Source organism: Oncorhynchus kisutch, linkage group LG23, assembly GCF_002021735.2.
Source record: "Oncorhynchus kisutch isolate 150728-3 linkage group LG23, Okis_V2, whole genome shotgun sequence".
In the NCBI taxonomy this organism is placed as follows: Eukaryota; Metazoa; Chordata; class Actinopteri; order Salmoniformes; family Salmonidae; genus Oncorhynchus; species Oncorhynchus kisutch.
In genome coordinates, this window is record NC_034196.2 from 31,785,824 (window position 1) to 31,812,377 (window position 26,554).

A 26,554-nucleotide genomic window follows, 5' to 3' on the forward strand; every position below is an offset into this window, starting at 1 on the left:
CATCTACAAAATGGCTTCCAACACTCTACTCAGCAAACTGGATGCAGTCTATCACAGTGCCATCCGTTTTGTCACTAAAGCACCTTATACCACCCACCACTGCGACTTGTATGCTCTAGTCGGCTGGCCCTCGCTACATATTCGTCGCCAGACCCACTGGCTCCAGGTCATCTACAAGTCTATGCTAGGTAAAGCTCCGCCTTATCTCAGCTCACTGGTCACGATGGCAACACCCATCCGTAGCACGCGCTCCAGCAGGTGTATCTCACTGATCATCCCTAAAGCCAACACCTCATTTGGCCGCCTTTCGTTCCAGTACTCTGCTGCCTGTGACTGGAACGAATTGCAAAAATCGCTGAAGTTGGAGACTTTTATCTCCCTCACCAACTTCAAACATCAGCTATCTGAGCAGCTAACCGATCGCTGCAGCTGTACATAGTCTATTGGTAAATAGCCCACCCTTTTCACCTACCTCATCCCCATACTGTTTTTATTTATTTACTTTTCTGCTCTTCTGCACACCAATATCTCTACCTGTACATGACCATCTGATCTTTTATCACTCCAGTGTTAATCTGCAAAATTGTAATTATTTGCCTACCTCCTCATGCCTTTTGCACACATTGTATATAGACCCCCCCTTTGTTTTCTACTGTGTTATTGACTTGTTAATTGTTTACTCCATGTGTAACTCTTTGTTGTATGCTCACACTGCTATGCTTTATCTTGGCCAGGTCGCAGTTGCAAATGAGAACTTGTTCTCAACTAGCCTACCTGGTTAAATAAAGGTGAAAAAAAAAAGAAAAAGAACATGGTAGTCCGTGTATGAGGGCATATAGTAGTGCTGTTGAACATATTGTAGGGAAATGTATGGACATTGTATGAAAGATGATTTTGTGATGATGTGTGTCATTTCCATGAGTGTGTAAAACTATCACACTTCAGGTGTCCACAGCACTGTACACAGACAACTGACCGTGTAAAGGTTTATTATTATTAAGTCCCGTGTGGCTCAGTTGGTAGAGCATGGAGCTTGCAATTTCAGAGTTTGAATCCCACGGGGGACCAGTATAAAAAAAAGATGAAAATGTATGCAATAACTACTGCAAGTCACTGTAAGAGCATCTGCGAATGGACTAAAATGTCATTCTTCATCATACATTCATATAAAAACAAATGGTTTTCTAAAAACAAGATCAATGTGACATTACATGGAATGAGGATTGTTTTTAAACAAATTTTGGCTCGTATCAGTGCATCAATGAAGTCATGAAGACGATCACAGTGGTCTTCACTTTTCATACCCCTTTGTACTCATGTGCACAGTAACCTGTAAATAGAGGCTCAGCTGGGATACCACGCCTGGGGAGGGAGAGAGAGTTACCAGTCAAGAGAGAGGACAGGAAGAGAGAATTACTACATTGTATGCTACCGTCTAGAGTTGATCATTCTTTTTACTACAACTGGGGGGCCACCATGGAATTAAATAGAACAGTAATACAGAGAAGTAAACTTAGCAAAAAAAGAAATGTCCCTTTTTCAGGACCCTGACTTTCAAAGATATTTAGATTTTTACTAATTAACTTCACAGATCTTCATTGTAAAGGGTTTAAAACACTGTTTCCCATGCTTGTTCAATGAACAATAGACAAGTGTTGAACATGCACCTGTGGAACGGTCATTAAGACACTAACAGCTTACAGACGGTAGGAAGTTAAGGATACAGTTATGAAATCTTAGGACACTAAAGAGGCCTTTCTACTGACTCTGAAAAACACCAAAAGAAAGATGTCCAGGGTCCCTGCTCATCTGCGTGAACGTGCCTTAGGCATTCTGCAAGGAGGCATGAGGACTGCAGATGTGGCCAGGGCAATAAATTGCAATGTCCATACTGTGAGACATCTAAGACAGCGCTACAGGGAGACAGGATGGCAAACCACGTTTAACAACACCCGCACAGGATCGGTACATCCGAAACATCACACCTGCAGGATAGGTACAGGATGGCAACAACAACTGCCCGAGTTACACCAGGAACGCACAATCCCTCCATCAGTGCTCAGAATGTCCGCAACAGGCTGAGAGAGGCTGAACTGAGGGCTTGTAGGCCTGTTGTAAGGCAGGTCCTCACTAGACATCACCGGCAACAACGTTGCCTAAGGGCACAAACCCACCGTCGCTGGACCAGACAGGACTGGCAAAAAGTGTTCTTCATTGACGAGTCACGGTCTTGTCTCACCAGGGGTGATGTTGAATTTGCGTTTTATCGTTAAAGGAATGAGTGTTACACCGAGGTCTGTACTCTGGTGCGGGATTGATTTGGAGGTGGAGGGTCCGTCATGGTCTGGGGCGGTGTGTCACAGCATCATCGGACGAGCTTGTTGTCATTGCAGGCAATCTCAATGCTGTGTGTTACAGGGAAGACATCCTCCTCCCTCATGTGGTACCCTTCCTGCAGGCTCATCCTGACATGACCCTCCAGCATGACAATGCCACCAAACTGCTCTTTCTGTGCGTGATTTCCTGCAAGACAGGAATGTCAGTGTTTTGCCATGGCCAGCAAAGAGCCCGGATCTCAATCCCATTGAGCACGTCTAGGACCTGTTGGATCTAGGGCTAGTGCCATTCCCCCAGAAATGTCTGGGAACTTGCAGGTGCCTTGGTGGAAGAGTGGGGTAACATCTTACAGCAAGAGGTGACAAATCTGGTGCAGTCCATGAGGAGGAGATGCACTGCTGTACTTAATGCAGCTGGTGGCCACACCAGATACAGACTGTTACTTTTTGACCCGCCCTTTGTTCAGGGACACATGATTCCATTTCTGTTAGTCACATGTCTGTGGAACTTGTTCAGAATATGTCTCAGTTGTTGAATCTTGTAATGTTCATACAAATATGTACACGTTAAGTTTTGCTGAACATAAACGCAGTTGACAGTGAGATGACGTTTCTTTTTTTGCTGAGTTTATGTATCTCTATGGGCACGACTTACTGGACCATGCGACAGCGGTGCTTGGCTAGACGACTGTAGGCATCGTTTAGGTCCCTCACATCCCTGTCACTCCACAACCGCTCCCCCACAGCACTGGCACGGGGCCTGAGCATAGGAAACACATTATGGGACCAACAGACTTCTTAGTAATTCATCTGTAGGCTATAACATTGCTGAACATATGTGTGAGATAATGAAACATCTTTTCTCATCTATTATTGATGTGGCATTGCCTGGTGTACCAGAGTCTAGGGGTCAGGTTGGTAGCATCCACATATTCTCCCCACAGACATGCCTCTCCTCCAATCACCAGCTTTTTCTGGGCATCTGTGCCTGGGTTCAAAGGGTAATTTAGGGGTCAGGGGGTAATCACCTTCACATAAACATCATATATGTAAACATTTATGTATTTAATCTTACCATGTGAACACAGATTTTGGAGGGACATTTTTCTGCTACTTCAGTCAACAGGTTTACACTTAGTTGCACAGAAATCCAAACCGTGTGACCATCGGCTCATTAGAAAAAAAGCAGACTCAGAAAGTGGGTGACCTCAGAACTGTCACATTAATCCACTAGCACTCTAGAACAGCAGGGCCAGGCAGTCTTTCTTTATCACAAACCATAAAGCAAGTCAATCACTGTATTGGTCTTTGCTGCCCTACTGTTAATATTGAGTGAGGTATTGTCAGTGGTGGAAAAAGTACCCAATTTTCATACTTGATGAGAAGTAAAGATACCTTAATAAAAAACGTCTCAAGTAAAAGTCATCCAGTAAAATACGACTTCAGTAAAAGTGTAAAACTATTTGGTTTTAAGAATATTTAAGTATTAAAATAACATGTAATTGATCAAATGTACTTAAGTATCAAAAGAAGTATAAATAATTTCAAATTCATTATATTAAGCTAACTAGGCAGCACAATTTTCTTGTTTTTTCATTTACCGATAGGCAGGGGCACACCAACACATCAAACGACACGTGTTTAGTGAGTCCGACCAAATCAGAGACAGTAGGGATGACCAGGGATGTTCTCTTGATAAGTGCGTGAATTGGACCTAAGCATTCAAAATGTACCAAGTAGTTTTGGGTGTCAGGGAAAATGTATGGAGTAAAATGTACATTATTTGTCTTTAGGAATGTAGTTGAGTAAAAGTTGGCAAAAATATAAATAGCAAAGTACAGATAAGACTTTTTTTTTTTTAAAGACTTACGTAGTACTTTACACCACTGGGTTTGTGATGAGTGTTGGGGCTCATGATGATGATGTAAATGAGTGTAAAGCCTCTGTCCAAAGCATCTAGATGGGCTGCCTGTGTAAACACAGCCTAATTCTGATTGTTTTTTCCCAATTATTATTTATTAATTTTTAATTAGTGGAGAACAATATCAGAATGTATCTGCCTGTGTAAACACAGCCATATAGGACACACACCATTGAAGTTCTATGGGTCGGCCTTGTAAATGGCCTGCCAGTCTTGGCCGTAGGAGATGCGGTTGAGGTACCAGGGTGTGGAGAGCAGGGTCTGGTAGCCTGATGCTGTGACCCTCGTCATCTCAGCCTGGTACTGCTACTGGTTGCCTTTCCACATGTGGATTAGTGAGTCTGCCTTCAGCTACATACAGTAGACACACACAGATACACATGCAACATGTGATTGAGAAATAGCCTTAGCAATTAGGAGTATTATTAGTACTGATTAGGGTAGAGTAGTATTTTTTGGAGAAAAACATTCAATAGAAAAACAAAATGCCACAGCAGAGCTGATAAGCTTGCATCAGGGTACATTCAAGATGCAAAACAACAGAGCAGTGACCAATTGAAGTAGCGGTCCTCTTGTCAGATGGTTCCGGTGGGGTGGTTTTCATCAATGCATTGGCATTCGTCTCTCTTCGGGGGTAGAGATCACAATACAGATGGAGCAAAGTCCAAAGTTGCCTGCATTTGTAAGGTTTTACAGTACATTCGGAAAGTATTCAGACCCTTTGATTTTTTCCCCACATTTTGTTACAGCCTTATTCTAAATCGACACACAATACCACATAATGCAAAGCAAAAGCAGATTTTTAGCAATTTTTGCAAATGTATTAACAATAACCTGAAATATGAATACTTATTAACATCAGACCCTTTACCCAGTACTTTGTTGAAGCACCTTTGGCAGCGATTACAACCTCGAGACTTCTTGGGTATGACGCTACAAGCTTGGCATACCTGTATTTGGGGACTGTCTCCCATTCTTCTCTGCAGATCCTCTCAAGCTCTGTCAGGTTGGATGGGGAGCGTCGCTGCACAGCTATTTTCAGGTCTCTCCAGAGATGTTTGATCAGGTTAAAGTCTGGGCTCTGGCTGGGCCCTCAAGGACATTCAGAGACTTGTCCCGTAACCACTCCTGTGTTGTTTTGGCTGTGTGCTTAGGGTCGTTGACTTGTTGGAAATTGAACCTTCGACCCAGAGGTTCTGAGTGCTCTGGACCAGGTTTTCATCAAGGATCTCTCTGTACTTTATTTTGTTCATCTTTCCCTCGAGCCTGAGTCTCCAATTCCCTGCTGCTGAAAAACATTCCCAAAGCTTGATGCTGCCACCACCATGCTTCATTCTTCGTGACCTTCAATGCTGCAGAATGCTGCAGAATTCCACCCTTCCCCAGATCTGTGCCTCAACACAATCCTGTCTCAGAGATCTACGGACAATTAATTCGATCTTATGGCTTGGTGGGACCTTATATAGAAAGATGTGTGCCTTTCCAAATCATGTCTAATCAACTTGTAGAAACATCAAGGATGAACAATGGAAACAGGATGCACCTGAGCCCAATTTCGATAGATATATATATTTTTTATACATTTGCAAAAAAGTGTCTAAAAACCTGTTTTCGCTTTGTCAGTATGGGGTATTTATTGTATGTAGATTTGAGGATTTTTCAATTATTGAATCCATTTTAGAATAAGGCTATAACGTAACACAATGTGGAAAAAGAGAAGGGTTCTGAATACTTTTTGAATACACTGTATGTCAACTTCTTGCTCATAATGTTTAACATGCTACAGTGTTACTGGTCTTGAATGTAACCCTGATATAAGAGAAGCATTGTGCAGCTGAAAAACAACACATCATGAATGCCAAGTGAACATGTACAGAAAGGAAAATAACTGACAATGTAGGAATTGTCAGGGATAGTATTTGGAAAGTAATACTGTGCAACAAGCCATGAAGATGTATACTTCGGGCCACCTGTCAACATTGTAATATTGTGTTTCTCAATAATGGTCCTGGGGACCCAAAGGGGTATTTTACTTTATGCCCTAAAATTACACAGCTGATTCAAATGATCAACTCACCATCAAGCTTTGATGATATGAATAAGGTTTTTAGTGGTATGGAAAAAACCAAAATACCCCTTTGGGACCCCAAGACCAGGATGGAGAAACATTTGTAATAGATGTAAACAAGACACTTTTTCAACTGAATAGGCTGCTCTCAAAACCAGCAAGAGCTAATGGCACAACATAGAGCCGAACCCGCCTTCCAACAGTCACCATCTCCCTACAAAACTTTCTTCCAGAGAGCAGAGATTTCGATACAGCTGTGCAATATTAAAGCGCAAACCTGTTGAGTGAAGTCTTTCAGTTTTTAATCACTATTTTGGCATTTTCAGCCCTGGCGTGTTAGGCCAAAACACAGGGAAATTCCCATATATATATATTCTTATTTATTTATTTATTTTTTATTTTTTTACACACGTTGAGAGTATAAAAACACCATCTGATGAAGCCAACTGACCCTTGAAACTGAGCGGCTCGGCTCTGTAGAACTTCTGCCAGTCCTGTCCATAGCTAATGTAGTCTAGGTACCAGGGGGCGGAGAGGATGGTGGTGAAGCCCGCCTCCGTCACCTTCTGAAGCTCCTCCTCCACCTTGTTCCCCATCCACACATGCACTACCGTGTCCGACTTCAACTGCAAGTATTACACTGATTTGTTAGACTCAGAAAACATATTTGTCTGTGTATTATTTGTGGATGTGGTGGTCAGACTTGGGTTTCAAATAGCCGATCGATTCAAATACATTGAGCGTTTGCTTGAGTCTGATGGGAATTCGATTAAGCCTCCTCGAATCCCCTCTCTGCCGGGAGGGCCAGATGGGTGGTATTTTCAGTTTTGGGACATTTCTATTGGTCTATTAATCCAGGCAAGCCCAAACAGACACAGATAGACTTATGTGTGTGAACCAAGTTTTGGTGGTTATCAGATAGAGTTGGAAAGGAAAAGCTAATACTAACAGGAGGGAAACTATAGAAGCTAAGCCATGAAGCTAAATGTACTACTATGTAAACACCAGGCAAGGAGTAGGGTAACTGAAGATATATTGATTATATAAGTATCAGAATTTGATTTCAGAAAATGACCCTTTGATTTCTAGACATTAGAGTTGCTGCTTTTCACTCTGCCAGTGCTTATAACTGCTGTTGTTCTGCTACCTTAACACCGTTGTCAAAGACCTCCTGCCAGATCATGTAGCCCTTGTTGGTAGTGGTGACGATATCCAAGAGCCTATCACGTGACAGAAAATAACCACATGATAATGTGAATAATTAAGCTTAAGAAAGAAAAAAAGAGTGGAAATCAAGGAGAGGAAATCTCTGCGAATATATGGATAAATTAAGTTTTTTCAGGTTGGCCGAATGAGTGATCAACATAATTTGTTTCACTTTAAGGCCATCCAGAGGTCTGAATGAAGACACACCTCTGAATGTAGAAAGACTCCAGCTTGCTGTAGTCCGTCCCAAAGCCTTGCTGCTCCATGAACTTCTGGATGTCAGGGTTGGACTTCCTGTGGATCACAGAGGCAGAAAGTAGAAGTGTTTTTATTGATGTGCTTGATGTTGGCCAAGACACAGCCTACAGTACAGTGTCCCTGTCTCACCAGCAGCTGAAGTCGACCTCGTCTCCTCCCAGATGGACGTAGGCATCAGGGAACACTGTGTTGACTTCCTTGAAGAACATGCTCATAAAGTCATAGGTGGTGTTGAGCATGGGGTTGACCGGTCCGAACGAACCAGAGGGGCTGGCTCCAGAGTAACAGGGGGTCAGCAGGTCCTTCTGCCCTGGAAGGGGTGAGCATGAGGGGGAGGGAAGCATGAGTGAGAAGGGTGCATTCGAGAGGAAGGACGTGTCATTTGGTGCAGATAAAACCAATGCAATATCAGGTAGCTGCATATATTTCAGTTAAATTCTTACAAAAAGATTATGAAAATGTGCATGTCTAAAGGACAAAAGACAACCCTGAGCCCCTAGAAATGAACCCCTCGATACAGCCAGAAAATGTTCATCTGAATGACCCCACATTCACCTTTGCCCCATGACTGAGTGTGCCCAGGGGTGTCAAACTCAGGGACAACCCGAATGCCCCTTAGGCGAGCAAACTCGATGATCATCTTCACATCAGAAGGCGTGTACACATGTGTGTACGGGTGGTATGCTCCCTGCAGTCACAGGATAGAAAAAGTTATCTACACACATTTGACATTTATATGAAACATGCATAATGTATGCACATCCTGCACTTCATGATCACAATGAAGTTCAGACTGGTTATATATCCCTACATATATTATTACAGATCTTCAGTCTTAGCAATATGATGGCTCTACCTAGCCCTCCAATAGGCCTTGTGAAGCACCGACCATATTCTTTTCACATTTCACCATATCCCCTTCACCCATCTAGTCCTTTCAGGTGTGGGAAACTGAAGTCATATCAGCTGAAATGGGACCAGGATATCAATAACAATGCCCATCTACTCACATGTTGACTCAGCTGGGGGAAGGTACGGCTCAGGTAAGGGAAGGAGGGGTCATCTACTATGTGCCAGTGGAAAACATTGAATTTGTTCCACGCCATGGCTTCCTGTGTATGGATTGGGGGAGAACATTATGTTATGAGTATGACGTTATGCCATTATTAGAAATTGAAAATGATTTGATCATATGGCCAACGCAAACATTTAACCATAACAACAAAGTGAACTGAAATCAGGATCCATGTATCGTCCTCTCACCAGATTGGCTAAAATGACTTTGATGGGCAGGAAGTGACGAGAGGTGTCCAATAAGAGGCCTCGATGTGCAAACCGTGGGAAGTCGTGAATGTCTGTCCTATTGATGCTTTTCTGTGAAAAAATAAATAAATGTAAAATGGAATTATTATTGAAATATTGGTACAATTTACACAATGAATACTGAGTCACTGAGGCCAAAACCACGATGTTAGATTGAAAATAGCTTGCTAAATTGAGGGCAACTGAATGTCCAAATGTGTTGATGCAATACAAACACTTGGCATAATAACAAATTAAAACCGGTGAGGTAGTTTACTTCCGTAATCATACGACTGGTGTTCAGACATGGGTGAGGCCTCCTGGTTGAATGTAGCAAACTATTCACATGGCACTAACGCAAACTTACTGCTCCATATTCATCCTTATACACCAACTGGCTAAAAGTCTCCAGACCTAGCAATTAGGAAACGAGACACAGACAATGGTTAATCAACAGAGTCACAATCGCAACGATTGCAAAGACATGCTTTACAACTAGGGATGTGCACCTTACCATTTCAAGAGGATTCGATATGTACCTAGATGTATGGGCTCCGATACCATATAGGACAGATACGTTTTAGTTTAGTTTGAAACGATTTGTGAGAGTCGGTTTGATATGTGGTGTGTGTAAATTATGTATGTCTATAGTGCATGTACTATGTAGACTCCTGAGTTGAGCCATAAGGGAGACTAGGCATCTACCATCTCATTACCACTATCAGATTAGGGGGGTGCACTGTAGCCTGTTTTTGGTCCCCCCACTTTGGTTATGAAACCACCATCACACACACTTGTCATTTTTGCAGATGAAATGTTTGAGATAGAATCAATATTTATCGTTTAGAAATTAGCTATGACAAGGCCAATACAAAGCACAACTTTGGATTTCACCCCCCACATATCAAAATCAAATGGGTTTGATCGTTTGGAAGTTAACAGAGTGATCTTCTCTTCTCTCACTTCTGCCACACAGTTCTCCTCGCAGAAGTGATTGCTGTCCTCGTTATGAAGTTATGAACTTTACCCTGTATATCAAAAAACGACCAAATACTCTGATTGTTTAGAGCAAAACTACCAACACTTTTGCAGACGCTCTTATCCAGAGGGACTTACAGGAGCAATTAGGGTTAAGTGCCTTGCTCAAGGGCACATCAACAGATGTCACCTAATCATATCTGGGATTCGAACCGGCAAGCTTTCAGTTACTGGCCCAACCTCTTAACCGCTAGGCTACCTGCCGCACAATGCGCAGTTTGATTAGGCTACTGATATCGCCTGGAGTTGTTCTGCATTCAAAATGACTTGTAGATCAACAACAAAATAGTTACATGCAGTTTGACACAGAAGGATAGGACTTCAGTTGTCACAATAGATGGTCTTTTCGGAAGGTATGAAGAACGTAATATGAGCAACGACAACAAATTGAACTTCTGATTCAGAACGTATTAATAGATTTTCTGACCGATGCATGCTACATTTGGGTCAGTTTGGGGTCCACGAACCAATGCACTTGTATCTCAAACGTTTGAATCTGTGACCGATGGGTATCGGTCAATTGTTACATCCCCATTTAAAACACACTGCTGCAAACTGGATATGTCTCAAATCAAAGTTAGCCATATGCACAGGATACAGTGTAGCGTTGTAAACAGTACAATGAAATGCTTACTTGCAAGCTTTCCTCTCAGGACAACAGTACTATAGAAAGTACAAGTCTCAAAGATCAGGTTATGGAGATAGTACTTTCTGTAGCTCAAGGTCTAGACACAAGAAACTCTAAAGGCAACCACAAAAGTTGCACATGGGTTATGAAAACAATAAAGGGTTATTATAGTATGAAAATAGAGGATGTCGTGACGGTCTTGAACAAACCTCTTCATCAGAATATAAACAGTGTGTAGAATAAAAGCTATGACCCCTACCTCTCAGAGCTCCCCACACTTTAGGTGCTTTCAGCACAGCAACAGGAGAGTCCACTGACAGTTTGTCTGTGGAAAGGCAGAGAACACAGTCCTATGTTGTGTTTTAAAATGTGTTAACATCCAATAATGTAAATTGATTCAAAGACATACATTTGTCATGGTTACCCATCTAGGTAAGTGAATGTTTCTTCTTTGACGTGTAAGTAAATACGTTCATTTCTCTATTAGTTTGGGGCCTTGAAACGCATCCAAACATGGATGTGTACTACTGGTGTGCATTCATGAAACAGTAGCTAAGGGCCTTCACAACAAAGATCTGACCGTAGAATAAATCCATTATCTCCAAGACAATCCAGGTAATCCCTCTGTGGGATAATCTCAATTGCATTTCCTTGATTCCTTGCGTCTGCTCTTCTCGACTGCATCTCAAAACCCATTGGATGAGAAGGTCAGAGGTCCCGCCCTTCTGACCATCTCATCCAATGGGTCTCCCTCTTGGTCTACTACTGACGTAAAATATACTGGCAGACGTAAACCGCACCAGAGGATAATACTCCCCTAAACACTGGTGTGGGATGATGAGACCCCGATCCCTCTGGGGAGGCCCCGCCACTATACGACTGAAGTCTCTTTCATTTGCATATATCCTGCTCCAGTCCCAAACTTGAAAACATGTGCCCATAGTCAGAGTCTCAGGAGTGCTGATCTGGGATTAGGTCCTCCCCTGACCATATGCTTTAGAAATCCGATCCTGTGTTAGCACACTCTGAAAGTCTTTGTGCATACGGACCCTGTCTTAGAACACCAGCACCCGTCTTTTCTTACTAGCACTGACTTTGCTGACAGCGGTTTTATTGTGATAAAATGTACATATTATGACTGAGATATGTAGTTGTTTCTCCTAGCTACCTTAAGATGAATGTGTAACAGTATAGCTTCCGTCCATCTCCTCGCCCCTACCTGCGCTCGAACCAGGGACCCTCTGCAGTCGACAACTGCCTCCCACAAAGCATCGTTACCCATCGTTCCACAAAAGCCACAGCCCTTGCTGAGCAAGGGGAACAACTACTTCAAGGTCTCAGAGTGAGTGATGTCACAGATTGAAACGCTGTTAGCGTAACTAGCCATTTCACATCAGTTACAAATGCACTATAATTGTAAGTCGCTCTGGATAAGTGTGTCTGCTAAATGACTAAAATGGAAAAAGACAAACACCATGCCTGTGAACTCACATGACTCATCAGATGTCACACTGGGGTAGCTGTCACACTCAGAGTCAGCTGATGTGATCCACACCTGTAATTCAGACATGTCAGAGGCCAATGCCTTTTTGCTCTTGTTTTGCCCTTGTTTTCTGGAACTGGTAAAGATGTACTCATCATACCTGAAGGAAGAAGGAACAAAACCAGTGTGTCATGTTTGTGTGACAATTGGTCTAGAACCCCAGGAAGAGAAGAAATGTAAGTAGAATATCTATCCATAATACACTTCAGCAGCAAGCCACTTGTATTTATACATTCATTTATCTCCTACTTTTGAAAAACATTCAGATTGATACATCTGTAGGCCTAATAAAATAAAAATGGACTACCGGCATTTAAAGCAAACGTTATTCAAATGGAACATATGCAGTTTAAACAATAATAAGCGACACCTTTTGAGGTCAACAGTTTAGGGTTGGGGCTAGAGAAATGCTCTAACCTAGTGGTTAGAGCATTGGACTAGTAACCGGAAGGTTGCAAGTTCAAACCCCCGAGCTGACAAGGTACAAATCTGTCGTTCTGCCCCTGAACAGGCAGTTAACCCACTGTTCCTTGGCCGTCATTGAAAATAAGAATTTGTTCTTAACTGACTTGCCTAGTTAAATAAAGGTAAAAAATGTATTTATATTCTTCAAGAATCAATGGGTACATTCATTTAAAAGTAAAACTACTGATGTAGCAACCGCATATTGCCACTTTAAAAGGAGCTAACGCAAATCATGAAAGCATGCTGATGCCTGTTATTTACACGACTCGGTCGGTTACCTTCGATATGCATTTTGAAGAAGTCTGCAGCTCGCACCAGAAGACGATGCTTTAGCGTCGAATATATGGAAGCTAGCACCGCTGAGTTTGAATACTACCGTGGATATTTGGACTTTCTGAGGCAACGGCCAAAGAGATCCATATGGAGAATCACCCAGAGTAGGCTCCTCGTCTATTTCAGCGTCATTATAATCATAATCTTGCGTTGCCCAGCAGACAACAACCGCGAGCAACAACGCTGCAAACTTCAGCGTCGCAAACATGATGTGCTATGGTGTTGCCAGTCGGCTGACAACTGGCAAGACTGCATTAGCCTCGAGCGGGTGGGGCTTGAATCAATGTAGAAATAGGACGAAATCTAATCTAGCAAATCATATAAGACATGTCTTTATTTATATATTGAGCCATGAGACAGTAAATCACTGAAAATCGAGCATTTGTTTGGTTAATGGTCAAGCAGCCAGTGTAATATGTGACCACAGTGACTGGCTAGATGACCTTTCAATCTAGCTATCTGAGGACTTTCAACTCATAAATCATGTAAAGGAAATATAAATACATGATTTATGAGTTAGAGGTCCTCAAGATAGCTCGGCTATTTATTGTAAATACCTACTACAAGTATGAGTGTCTAGAATATCTCCACAAACACATTACAACATGATTATGTTTATTTGCTCTCATCCCCACCGGATGGATTAAAGTCTTATTGCCACATAAATAGATCATGGTTAAAAAAAGCATATGGACAAAATACATAAACAGGTTGAGGGATAATCTAGCCAGTACCTATGGTCACATATTACACCTGCTGCCTGAACATTGACCAAACGAATGTTCAGTGAGTGAGTAAGAAGACTTGATAATATGACTCCTTGCTCTTTGAACGTTCTAGAATCAACCTTTTCTCAAGCTTTCATTTTCTCCAGCAAGTGGCGATGTTGTCACAAAAACAGTCATGTTTCACAAAGTTGTTTCAGACTCTAATGAAGTTTTCATTCAGTCTCACATCAATCTCAACAATATCTCACCATTTCACAATTTCTAAGTGGATTAATTATCTGTGACAATATGTTTCAAGCAGTAAAACGTTAGAAATTTGGCCAATGTTGCATGCCAAAATGACCTATATCCATCTAAACGTACTGTCCCGTGTCTGTCTGTCCATTATATTTTACAAATATGAACACATTTAGGTGTAAAGACCCTGGCAGGCAAAATATCTATTCCACATAATTTGTACACTAGACTATGTTGGGTCATGGCCAGGCCTCTGGTCACGTGTATATTGGCACACACATACAAGCGCCCCAGAAAGGATTCCATACCCCTTGTCTTATTCCACATTTTAGTGTGTTACACCCTGAATTCATAATGGATTAAAGTAACAAAACACATTTCACCCCTCTACACACAATACCCCATAATGACAAAGTGAAAAAAAATTGAAATGTTGCACATTTATTGAAAATGAAATACAGAAATGTCTCCCTGAAATATTCATATCTCTGAGTCTGTACATGTTAGAATCATTTGGAATCTTTGGCAGTGATTACAGCTGTGAGTCTTTCTGGGTAAGTCTCTAAGAGCTGTGAGTCTTTCTGGGTAAGTCTCTAAGAGCTGTGAGTCTTTCTGGGTAAGTCTCTAAGAGCTTTCCACACCTGGATTGTACAATATTTGTCCATTATTATTTTCTAAATTCTTCAAGCTCTGTCAAATTGGTTGTTGATCATTGCTAGACAACTCTTTTTAAATCTTGCCATATATTTTAACTGAGTCAGTCTTCTTGGTAAGCAACTCCAGTGTAGATTCGGCCTTGTGTTTTACGTTATTGTCCTGCTGAAAGGTGAATGAATCTCCCAGTGTCTGGTGGAAAGCAGACTGAACCAGGTTTTCCTCTAAGATTCTGCCTGTGTTTAGCCCCATTCCATTTCTTCTTCTTTTTTTTATCCAGAAACACTCCTATGATAGAGAAATATGTGATTCTAATGACATCATCAACCAATTAGTAGGCAATACCTACTCAAAATGGATCAAAATCACGAGGCACACCTATGATGTCATTGGAAACGCTTATCTTCCTCTATGTTTTAGTAGAAAACGTCGAAATGCACCAATTTCACATGTTGATGTTGGGATGGTGCTGGAGATGATGACTATGAAGTTGGAGAATGGTGACGTTTCCCATTAAGGAAGTTGACTTCATGGAAATCAAATGTAGCCTAATATAAATCATATTGTGTGCATTTTATCATCCAGTAGGCCTCGTATGGTGTGCAAACAAATCTGAACTCACGTCTACATTACAGAGTGGAGGTAGGCTATGGGCTATTTAGGCCTTCTGACGGATCAGGATACAATTTGTCTGTTGAGCGTCTGTTTGTAATAAAGGGCACAGTTCTACAGGTGAGTAAATTGTACTACTCTTAGATTTGAGACGCCAGACTCTTTCTCACTGACTATTTTACTGTTTTATTACTTCTCCCTTCCGTTGTCATCCTACCGCTGCTGCTGCTCCGTTCCCATCACACTAGACTACTTTGCATAGCTTTACCTCTCCCACTCCGCTTCCTCGACACGAGGACGTTCCTCCCCCTTCCTCACTATAAACACACCCATTGATTTTACGGAGGGAAGACCCGACTCAACCGAGCGCACAGTATGCACTATCGACATAGAACTCCTATAGGATCAGAAGCAAGTCTGGAGTCAGTCCCGGAGCGCAACCCTTTATCTTTATTCCTTCAAACTGGACGGAACGACGAATGTTGAACTGGAGATCTCATCACTGAACGACACATTTGGATGAGTCGAGTCCATTGACATCTATATAGGGATAGAAATATTGTCCAGATCCTTTCCAAATAAGGCTATTCCTTTTTGAGGAACCCAAGACGCGCATTCTCCCAAGCACAAGTGGCTTGCTTGAACCAGCATCGTGGCTACTCTTCCAGCAGTGGCATGTTCGAGGGATAAAGCAGACACAATTGAACTCCTACTTTCACCCAAAGAGGTAGGAATGGCACATAGCCTATTTGTATTTTTCACATTTGAGAATTGTTATTGCCATTATTGTTGATGTTGTGATATAGGCTCCATGCACGGAGGAGCTTTCATGGAGCATTTAAGAGGATCACATCTACCATTATTCTGTCTTTCTGTGGAAACGCCTCATTTAAGAACATAGCCTAGACACCATCCTGTAATGGATTTTGCAGCATGACACTTATTAAAGTAATTCCTCAAATGTCTGTCTAGGAGATGTCATATTAGAATAATTTAGAGGACAATATTCAGAGGGAACGTTGTGTTTTTACATTTGCATTATCATGTTAATTGGCTGCATATATTCTAGCATACTTTAACGAGAGAAGCAAGACAAAGCAAAGATTGAGATCATATAGCCTAACGTGTTATTTTTAGGGCATGAAGAGGACTTTTAGCATGTGTACGTCTTTTATAAATATATTCAAGCCAATCCCATCTAGAAACACTGAGGTGATGTTTATAAAAAGAAAAAAAAGAAATCAACCCTTGCAATTGTAACCCTTATATTGTGTTGTCTTCTCATTGATTAAACCCGGTCTATTCTGAATGGTCTCCCTGGGTGCCCTTCACAGCTGCTCCCGGTGTAACGAGATTAACGGAGGGCATCAGGTGTGATATAGTGCCAACATAGCTGCTGATGTGTCATGAATGTTCCTTATTCGGTTAAATTCGGCAAGGAACACAATTTTAGTTCCGTGGAGCGTTGGGTTTAACAACACAATTAACCTCTCGCACAGAGACGATGACAGCCAGTCGGGGACCGCCGGCATTGTATTGGTTACATGACAATTAGGACTGATTGGATTTGAATATACACTTGTAGATGACGGCTGTTTACACTGAGGGGTTAAATTGGCATTAGGCCCAGTGATAGGGTTTATTTTTCCTGCATGGATCGGACAGTTATAGGATACACATGCCTTGCTGTTTACTTTTGCAAGTTTTCTCCCTGCCTAGCCCCCCCACCTCTTCTCTCTATATCCCTGGTCCACTTTGAACACCTGGCAACGATTTGACAGATTCCAGCCAGCCCCAGACATCAGATCAGACTGTGTGTGTGTGTGTGTGTGTGTGTGTGTGTGTGTGTGTGTGTGTGTGTGTGTGTGTGTGTGTGTGTGTGTCATGACATCATCCAGCACAGCAGCTATCTGTCTGCCTGACCCAGTCATATCAACGTCTCTGGCAGACAGACATTGCTTTCTTGATCCCAGCCCAGGGAGCGAGCGACCCTGCTGATATTGATCATATCACACACCCTGCCTGAAATCAAAATGAGACTGAGAGGTTGCATTCCAAATGGCACCGTATTCTCTGTATAGTGCACCACTTTGACCAGGGCCCATAGGGCTCTATAGGAAATGGGGGGCCAATTGGGATGCATCCTGAGAATGTGATGGAGACTCACTACCCTTCCCTAGGACTGTGTAGAGATGAGTAATACACTCTTACAGGGTTTGGCTTGATTGGGCTAGCTTCCATTTATATTCAGGGATTCTGGTTAGAAAAAGGACTTTGAACTGTAGGCTACATCCCAATGCTTTAAATATATTATCATGCATTTTTCTATGATGTGTTTGTATGGGTTTCCATATGTTTGTATGGGTTTCCATATGTTTGTATGGGTTTCCATATGTTTGTATGGGTTTCCATATGTTTGTATGGGTTTCCATATGTTTGTATGGGTTTTCTTTTTAGAATCACTCATGCCACTGGCTATGTCTATTACTTGATTATTATACAGTATAATAATGCAAATACAATTCATAATTTTGTTCTCTTTCTCCAGGATTCAATGAAAATGTCTGTGTGCGTCCATGAGAACCGCAAGTCGCGTGCCAGCACCGGCTCCATGAACATCTACCTGTTCCACAAGTCGTCGTACGCCGACAGCGTCCTGATGCACCTGAACACACTGAGGCAGCAGCGTCTCTTCACCGACGTCCTCCTCCACGCCGGGAGCCGCTCTTTCCCCTGCCACCGTGCCGTGCTGGCCGCCTGCAGCCGCTACTTCCAGGTAAAGACACTGTTACCCAAGGCAGGATACTGTTAGTGTTTGCCATTGGAAAACAAGTCACGTTTAGCTGCCATGCTAACACTAGCTGGACCAAATGCTAATCCGCTAACTCTTGGTTTCCCACCCCCTTGTTTGTCTGTCAGGCTATGTTCTCTGGAGGTCTCCGGGAGAGCCAGGCCAGCGAGGTTGACTTCAGGGACTCCATCCACCCTGAGGTCCTGGAGCTGTTATTAGACTACGTCTACTCCTCACGCGTGGTCATCAACGAGGAGAATGCAGAGTCTCTGCTGGAGGCCGGGGACATGCTGGAGTTCCAGGACATCCGGGACGCCTGCGCCGAGTTCCTGGAGAGGAACCTGCACCCGTCCAACTGCCTGGGCATGCTGCTGCTGTCCGACGCCCACCAGTGCACCAAGCTGTCTGAGCTGTCCTGGGCCATGTGCCTCAGCAACTTCCCCGCCATCTGCAAGACAGAGGACTTCCTGCAGCTCCCCAAAGACATGGTGGTGCAGCTCCTGTCCCACGAGGAGCTGGAGACAGAGGACGAGAGGCTGGTCTATGAGGCCACCCTCAACTGGGTCAACTACGACCTGGAGAGGAGGCACTGTCACCTGCCGGAGCTGCTGCAGACCGTCCGCCTGGCACTGCTCCCCGCCATCTTCCTCATGGAGAACGTGTCCACAGAGGAGCTGATCAATGCCCAGTTAAAGAGCAAGGAGCTGGTGGACGAGGCCATCCACTGCAAACTGAAGATCCTCCAGAACGACGGGGTGGTGAACAGCCCCTGCGCCCGGCCCAGGAAGACCAGCCACGCCCTGTTCCTCCTGGGAGGACAGACCTTCATGTGTGACAAGCTGTACTTGGTGGACCAGAAGGCCAAGGAGATCATCCCCAAGGCGGACATCCCCAGCCCCAGGAAGGAGTTCAGCGCCTGTGCCATCGGCTGTAATGTCTACGTGACCGGCGGGAGGGGCTCAGAGAACGGTGTGTCCAAAGACGTGTGGGTCTATGACACTGTGCATGAGGAGTGGTCCAAGGCAGCGCCCATGCTCATTGCCCGCTTCGGCCACGGGTCAGCCGAGCTGAAACACTGCTTGTACGTGGTTGGAGGACACACGGCCGGCACCGGCTGCCTCCCTGCCTCACCCTCGGTGTCCCTGAAACAGGTGGAGCAGTTTGACCCGGCGGCCAATAAGTGGACCATGGTGGCGCCGCTGAGGGAAGGCGTGAGCAACGCGGCGGTGGTCAGCGTCAAGCTGAAACTCTTCGCCTTTGGCGGAACCAGCGTCACCCATGACAAACTTCCCAAGGTGCAGTGCTACGACCCGCAGGAGAATTGCTGGATGGTTCCCGCCTCCTGCCCGCAGCCCTGGCGCTACACTGCCGCCGCCGTCCTCGGCAATCAGATCTTTGTGATGGGCGGGGACACAGAGTTCTCGGCGTGCTCGGCCTATAAGTTCAGCAGCGATACCTACCAGTGGACTAAAGTGGGAGACGTGACGGCTAAGAGGATGAGCTGCCAGGCCGTAGCGTCAGGTAACAAACTGTATGTGGTGGGGGGCTACTTTGGCACACAGCGGTGTAAGACTCTGGACTGTTATGACCCGACGCTGGATGCTTGGAACAGCATCACTACCGTACCCTACTCCCTCATCCCCACTGCCTTCGTCAGCACCTGGAAACATCTCCCAGCCTGACCTGCATGGCATTCTGGGATAACCCCACATCTCCATCCCAACCCCCCTCTCATGAGGTATGGAGATCTCTCTCTCTCTCTGTGTGTAGTCTGTTTGTTTGTTTGTTACTATCTGTCAGTAGAGGAATGAGATGGAATGCATAATGTATTAGTGATACTCTAGGCAGTCCAGACTGGAGAGTCCTAGCGATTTCAAATATTCTCAGCTGAGCTGAGTGCATAAGACAGTTTCTTGTTGTCAGTTTTTATAATGAACACTCTTCGTCACATATCTATTGGGCTGTGTTTTGAGCTCTCATTGTCAAATATCTATTGGGCTGTGTTTTGAGCTCTCATTGTCAAATATCTATTGGGCTGTGTTTTGAGCTCTCATTGTCACATACTGGGATGATATAAGTACAATTCCCAGCTCATAGGTTCAAGGCAGCTGTTTTCATTCAGTAGCCAGTAGATACAAATCCCATTCTTCCTCCATCACCCTACAAAGATCCTGATTGAATCAAGCACAAATGGACTATTGATAGAGTAATTAGATTGCCATGTGATTTTGGCCAGGGCTGAACTGCATGCTTTGAATACTAACCAAGCAGCCGCCGCTATTTGATTTGTGTCTGTTGATACCAGTGAAAACCACAGATACAGGGAGAAACTAAATACACCAGACCACTGTGTGGAGAGAGGGGAGTGAGTGGTAGGATGGGGGATTGTATGTGTAGGTCATGAGAGTTATGAGACCGCAGGGTTAGGGCGAGACAATTTTGACTTTGCGGCTGGCCTAAGGGGAAATCACTCCGTTCTGCCTACAGGACAAGACTCATGACAATAAACTTCAACCTGCACGAGGCAGTGAAGGAGGAGGCACACAGGGGGTAATTGAAACAGAATAGAAAACTTTTATTGTCCCTGTGGGGGAAATTTGTCTGAGGGGGGTGAGAGCGGGGAGGCCAATTAGACAAGTTACATGCCGGCAAGCTACAACATCCTGGTGAGGCTAATCCACTCTCAATGGCCTCTTTTTGATGGGTTTATGGTGCTCTGGGTGGGAGGTGAGAGAGAGAGGCAGTCTGGAGTTACTGAGATGAGGAGAAGGCAGAGGGTGGTAACAGGGAGTAAGGCTTCGGTGCATGTCTTTCAGAGAGAACGCGGCTGCACAGCCATGCAGACAAGCAAAGCACAGCCAGTACACACACTCCGGCCCTGACAAATAACAGTGCCTGGACAGGAAGTGAGTGTTTACTGTTTCTCTGAGCAGCCCCAGTCTCCCCCACCTCTCCCCTGTGTCTGTCTGTGTCTGTCTGTGTGTATCTGCAAAGCCTTATAGTAACCACTCTCTGTCTCCTTGACGATAAGCAGGCCAGACGGATGTAGAGCACAGACCATTGGCAACCCTGCTCATTCTGAACACTGGAGACCCTGGTGTCATAATCCGACTCTCTCTTTCACACTCACACACGATCGTATAAAGGCAGGCATACATGTACACACACACACACACGCATGCAGACACAATTGGCAGACCTTCTCATTTCGCAGACCTTGGTGAAATGGCTGTGTGCCCTCAGCTCATGAGCCAAAGAGAGGGGAGAGACAGAGAGGGAAGGATAGATAAATAGATTGATCGGCCTGGGATACTGATGCGCCTCTCCGCTCCACTATTCTTTGCTCTCCTTTGATGAAATGCTCCCTGACTTAAGTGCAAATTTTTCTTCAGTGACTCATCTCTGAAACAGAGACTACAGTGAAAGCTTTAACCCTCTAGACTAGACCAATGCAACATACTGCTTTTGGGTGTACAATTATTTCAGATTTCAGTCACTGATTTATTGTAAGGCCTGCTCCTCTTTTTTGTGTAGGTGCCCATTTTTCTGTAAACAGTCATAATGTGACTCCACACAGAGACACAGTGACACTGACGTATTACTGGCCACTAAAATAGTGGGAGGAGAGGAGGGTGAAAAACAGATCTCTTCAGTTAGTCTGTTTTCACACTTTTTTGGTTGCTCAACACTTCCCAGGGGGACTCCCCTCTACACTTCCCTTCCTCTCTCTTCATCCCTCCCTTTTCCCTTCCTCTCTCTCCCTCTATTAGGTCTAGTCCATCCTGCTGGCTTGTACTGGTTACAGCCCCACTAGGTATCTGGTGTCAAGCCAATTCATGCTTTTGTTCAGAGATCTGCTTTTGTCTCGCAAGGGTGCCAATACTGATAAAATCCCATTTGTTATCATTCCATTTTGTAACATCCAAGGTTGGTAAGGACTGGGGAATTCCAGGGTATAGAATCCTCCAAAATCTGAAATGAGGATTTCATTATCAGTCAGCTAGCTCATTCCACTCATGCATTGGAGAGGATAGAGATGCTTGCTTATTGTTATTCATCCTTCGCTATGCGATGACCTCCAGGCAGATATCCCCATCACTAGACCTGGATCTTTTCTGGAAGCCTAATTGAGAAAGGCCTCTTCTGGGAGGCAGAGTTGGCGGAGTGACCGTTATGCACTTGTGTGTGTGTGTGTGTGTGTGTGTGTGTGTGTGTGTGTGTGTGTGCGTGTTTGCATGTGTGTGCCTGTATGTGCGTTTCCTCTAGCCACCACAGCCAGTTGTAAGATTGGGCTTCCCCCTCAAGATAGGGCCACATGGGAAGAAGGCGAGAGAGATGGGGGAGGAGGATATGTATTTAAAATGGATATTAGACTCTCGTTACACATTGGACCTTCCCAAGGCTATAAACCATCTGTGGTGTAATGCTGAAAAAAAAAAGCTTTTAAAACCGAAAAGTCAGAATAAGATGCAGAGCAGAAGTCAAAGGCCGTCAGATTTGAAATATCTATCTGGATTTAGATTTGGGGGAGCGATAAAAAGAACCCTAACTGTGTCGGGGGAATGGCAGTAAAGTGGATGAATTTCACAAAGGAGTCCATTAGCCTTCTAGCCTAATGCATGATATCTCTGACAAGTCTCTAGAGGAACAGGTGCAAATGCCACAGCAGGCAAAGCAGTGTCTGTTTAGTTTAGTTTTTTACTGAGGGGAGAAAGAGAATGAGTTAGGGGAGACAGTAAAGGAGTGAAGATAGACTCCAGACCCTATCTGAGGGATTTGTCTGTCCCTGAACTTTTGAATCTTAGCAAATATGCTAAATAGTCTACTTTTGAGCCTTTTTTCGAGGCGCAAAAGCAGAGATATTTTCCATGACCTCTTAAACACTTTGTCTAATGTTTTTTTTGTCTCTCTCTCTCTCTCTCCTTTTCCCTCAGATTTCTCTGTTTTGCATCATCCACTGGATTCCAGCTGTGAAGATAGAATCACACTCTTTAACTTCCTGTCTGTGCAATAAAAAAATAAGACTTTCTAATTTTCTTCATGAAAACAACTGAACCATTGTATAAGTGTGAAAACACACGATCCACCCTAATGCTACTGTGAGTTTACAGACGTTTAAAGAACCATCAATGCTCCTGAGAGGACCTTGTACACAGAATGATGTCAATGATGTCATATCGTTTCTGAGAGAGAGGTTTGGACGTTATTCATGCAAACAAACCCAACAACCTGCTGCTTGTACTGTAAAATCCAGCAACCTGCTGCTTGTACTGTAAGATCCAGCAACCTGCTGCTTGTACTGTAAGATCCAGCAACCTGCTGCTTGTACTGTAAAATCCAGCAACCTGCTGCTTGTACTGTAAAATCCAACAACCCGCTAATCCCAGTGTACTATCGGCATACCGCGCCTGTGTGTCTCAGCCTTCCATGAAGACCCATCAACATATCAGTCAGTCACACACTCACACAGCCTGGATTTCTTTCCGTTCAATCATGAAATACTTGTACTACGGACTATGTCTTTGCTCTTCTCACTCTGATAATTCTGTGATATGAAATTTGAAAAATGAAGAAGAAGAAACATTCTCTGCACAGGGCCTTTAATGTAATAGCATGAAGGAGCACCTGTTTGGACATAGGATACATATGAGGGGAGAGAGGATAGTGACCAGAGACTCCTCTTCAGCTTGATTATGAGCAGCTGATCCATAAACAGTTCTCTCCCTAGTGTATCTGAGACTTTAGACTCTTCTTGTTCCAGTCGTTCTGCCCTCGCCAAGGAAGAGGAGAGAGAAAGACAGAGATTGACAACCTCCTCCCCTCCTCTTCCTGTCCCCATCACCTAGTAGGCGTTTGGGGTTTAAAACGTTGTAATGGGTGTTGGAAGTTCCTCTTTGGCAGTTTGCTGTGAGACCTGGCTCTAGCTGTCACTACGTGTTGTGAGGACTTGAAGTGCCAGCACCAGCTGAGTCTGAGAGGGGAGTTGGGGAGAGGGTGAAGGAGGGTCATGTCCTGACATGTCTACCGATGTAAAGTTACCACCCCCTTTCGCCCTGCCTCCCCCAACGCCATTCTTGCTGTAGGTCACTACACTCTCCTGACCCAAAATAACAATAATCAAGGAAGAGAAGTGGACAATGCAACACAGAACTGAAGAAAATGCTAATTCAAGCTCAGTTGGACACTAAGGGCTCGATTCAATCTGTAGTGCTGAATATCAGGATTACAGCGTGATTGAAATTGAAAGGCAATGTTTCCATGTTCGCGGAGACTGCATTCACGGTAATAGCTGCATACGTCGGCTCAATCGGAAATGACCTTTAAAATGTTAAGCTTCCTTTACGGATTGCATCCAGCCCTGAAGGGTTTGCTCTTGCACACTATTTACTGTTTGTTCCCAAGTCATTCCAATGAGCAGTATTGTTTTGTTGGATCACTGATGGATACATTTTCTACTTTGCCTAGAAGATTATTCTGAACTCTTCAGAGCATGTACCATGGATATGGGGACTCAAGTATGATTGGCATGATGAACTTCTCTGGCCAAGAGCATCTTGTTAACTTCCTAACCAAAACTGAAACGTAATACATTCTTGTCTTATCTTGCTCCAGTGTATCATGTTTCATAAATCTTAATTTATACAAAAATGACTTTACTTTATTTATAGTTTCTCTGCCTGCATTCATTTCCAGGTAAATGAATGTAAATCTTTTTAAGGGTAAATCATGCATGACCCTTGTTATAGATGCTCTATTTGATTGTTTATCCTTTGGTCTGCTTTTTTTGCACAGTTCAGTTTCTCCCAAAGTGCAACCTGTTCCAACCATATGGTCAGTGAGGTAAACAGGTCAGAGGTCTGGAGTTAGGAGTCAGTATACGGATGGACACTTTAGATTACCTAGAGTGTAAGTGGCCAGTGGGTGGGAATGTGTTTGTTTTAGAGGTGGACTCTGGGTAGAGTAACATCTCACATTTAAATGTCGACTCTGCTATGAGGCATATCTGCTTTATTTTAAGTCCCACACTCAAATATTCAACATTCTGACTTGAGACGAGTGTATGTAGCTCAGACTTCTGTGTACATCTTTATCAATGTCAATGGGAGACTTGCATGAAAAATACAAGCTAAGCATGTAGATCTCAAATCAGAATACTGACATTTTAGTGTAGTGTGAGTGTGAAGATGAGGAGGAGGAAGAGGATGTGTAGTTAACTGACTCCTGTAAATATAAAGGGCAGGCAGACACCGCAGTGCTCTTCACCATATGGGCATTGATGTATGGGAGGGAATATGACAGGGGAGAGTTCCAAAGACCAACAAAGAGAATGTCTTAAATACTTGCATCCACAGTTTTGTACCAGTAGTTGATTTCTGGATGTTTTTGTCTGTTTGTCTGTCTGGGTGGCCAAAATATTGACATGTACAGTTTAGCATGATGAAATCATTGTCAAGGTCAACATAAAAGCTAACAGTTGTATAGATTTTCCCAGGCAGGATGTGTTCTAGGTGGATTCAGTGAATGGCCTCAATCCCTTGTATTCCACATTCCTGTTTGATTATTTGAGCCACCCAAACCTCCCAGCCCTCCTCACAGCCCAACTTCCACCTCCCAGCCCTCCTCACAGCCCAACTTCCACCTCCCAGCCCTCCTCACAGCCCAACGTCCACCTCCCAGCCCTCTTCACAGCCCAACTTCCACCTCCCAGCCCTCCTCACAGCCCAACTTCCACCTCCCAGCCCTCTTCACAGCCCAACTTCCACCTCCCAGCCCTCCTCACAGCCCAACTTCCACCTCCCAGCCCTCTTCACAGCCCAACTTCCACCTCCCAACCCTCCTCACAGCCCATCTTCCACCTTCCAGCCCTCCTCACAGCCCAACTTCCACCTCCCAGCCCTCTTCACAGCCCGACTTCCACCTCCCAGCCCTCCTCACAGCCCAACTTCCACCTCCCAGCCCTCTTCACAGACCAACTTCCACCTCCCAGCCCTCCTCACAGCCCAACTTCCACCTCACAGCCCTCCTCACAGCCCAACTTCCACCTTCCAGCCCTCCTCACAGCCCAACTTCCACCTCCCAGCCCACCTCCCACCTCCCAACCCTCCTCCTACCTCCCATCCCACCTCCCAACCCACCTCCCTCCTGATGTCGACCCCCTAACCAACCAACCTGCCCACAGAACACTGCACCTTTCTCCTCACCAATCAGATAAGAGGGTTCATTTTAGAACATAAGTTACCCTGGCAACAGTCAACAGTGAGTGCCCCTCCAAGTGATTGTTCAGTGTCATATTTTCCCTCTCTCATTTCTCTTTTTGCCCCCTCTCTCTTCCCCCTTTATTGGGATTCAGCTCGCTTACGTGTAGTGTGTTCTCCCTGACTGGCTTGCAGTAGGCATTCACCAAAATGATGGAAACTTCTTTATAAACACTTTC

General features: G+C 44.2%; 2 protein-coding genes across 4 annotated transcripts; one reads left to right on the top strand and one right to left on the bottom strand.

The window, feature by feature from the left end:
* Positions 1 to 959: 959 nt before the first annotated feature.
* LOC109868685 (beta-hexosaminidase subunit beta-like) lies at positions 960 to 13,434 on the bottom strand. 3 transcript variants are annotated; one of them, XM_020458411.2, is made up of 14 exons: positions 13,044 to 13,434; positions 12,249 to 12,400; positions 11,017 to 11,082; positions 9,459 to 9,505; positions 9,053 to 9,163; positions 8,800 to 8,901; positions 8,345 to 8,477; positions 7,919 to 8,099; positions 7,739 to 7,825; positions 7,473 to 7,545; positions 6,777 to 6,951; positions 3,234 to 3,324; positions 2,992 to 3,096; positions 960 to 1,362 (listed from the first exon to the last, which is right to left on the bottom strand). In XM_020458411.2, the coding sequence occupies exons 1-14, from the start codon at positions 13,304 to 13,306 to the stop codon at positions 1,299 to 1,301; spliced, it is 1,650 nt and encodes a 549-aa protein (XP_020314000.1). In that variant the 5' UTR covers positions 13,307 to 13,434; the 3' UTR covers positions 960 to 1,298. The 3 variants fall into 3 exon arrangements, 2 of the variants coding, with proteins under 2 accessions (XP_020314000.1, XP_031659030.1); XM_031803170.1 differs by lacking the exon at positions 9,459 to 9,505 and having other exon boundaries at positions 13,044 to 13,360; XR_004205050.1 differs by lacking the exons at positions 960 to 1,362; positions 2,992 to 3,096 and adding an exon at positions 4,428 to 4,608.
* A 2,235-nt stretch (positions 13,435 to 15,669) lies between these two features.
* On the top strand, positions 15,670 to 23,288 carry LOC109868417 (ectoderm-neural cortex protein 1). Its single transcript, XM_020457971.2, has 4 exons — positions 15,670 to 16,056; positions 17,878 to 18,105; positions 18,249 to 19,858; positions 23,055 to 23,288. Exons 2-3 carry the CDS (start codon positions 17,884 to 17,886, stop codon positions 19,800 to 19,802), a joined length of 1,776 nt encoding a protein of 591 aa, XP_020313560.1. The 5' UTR covers positions 15,670 to 16,056; positions 17,878 to 17,883; the 3' UTR covers positions 19,803 to 19,858; positions 23,055 to 23,288.
* The last annotated feature ends 3,266 nt before the right edge of the window (positions 23,289 to 26,554 follow it).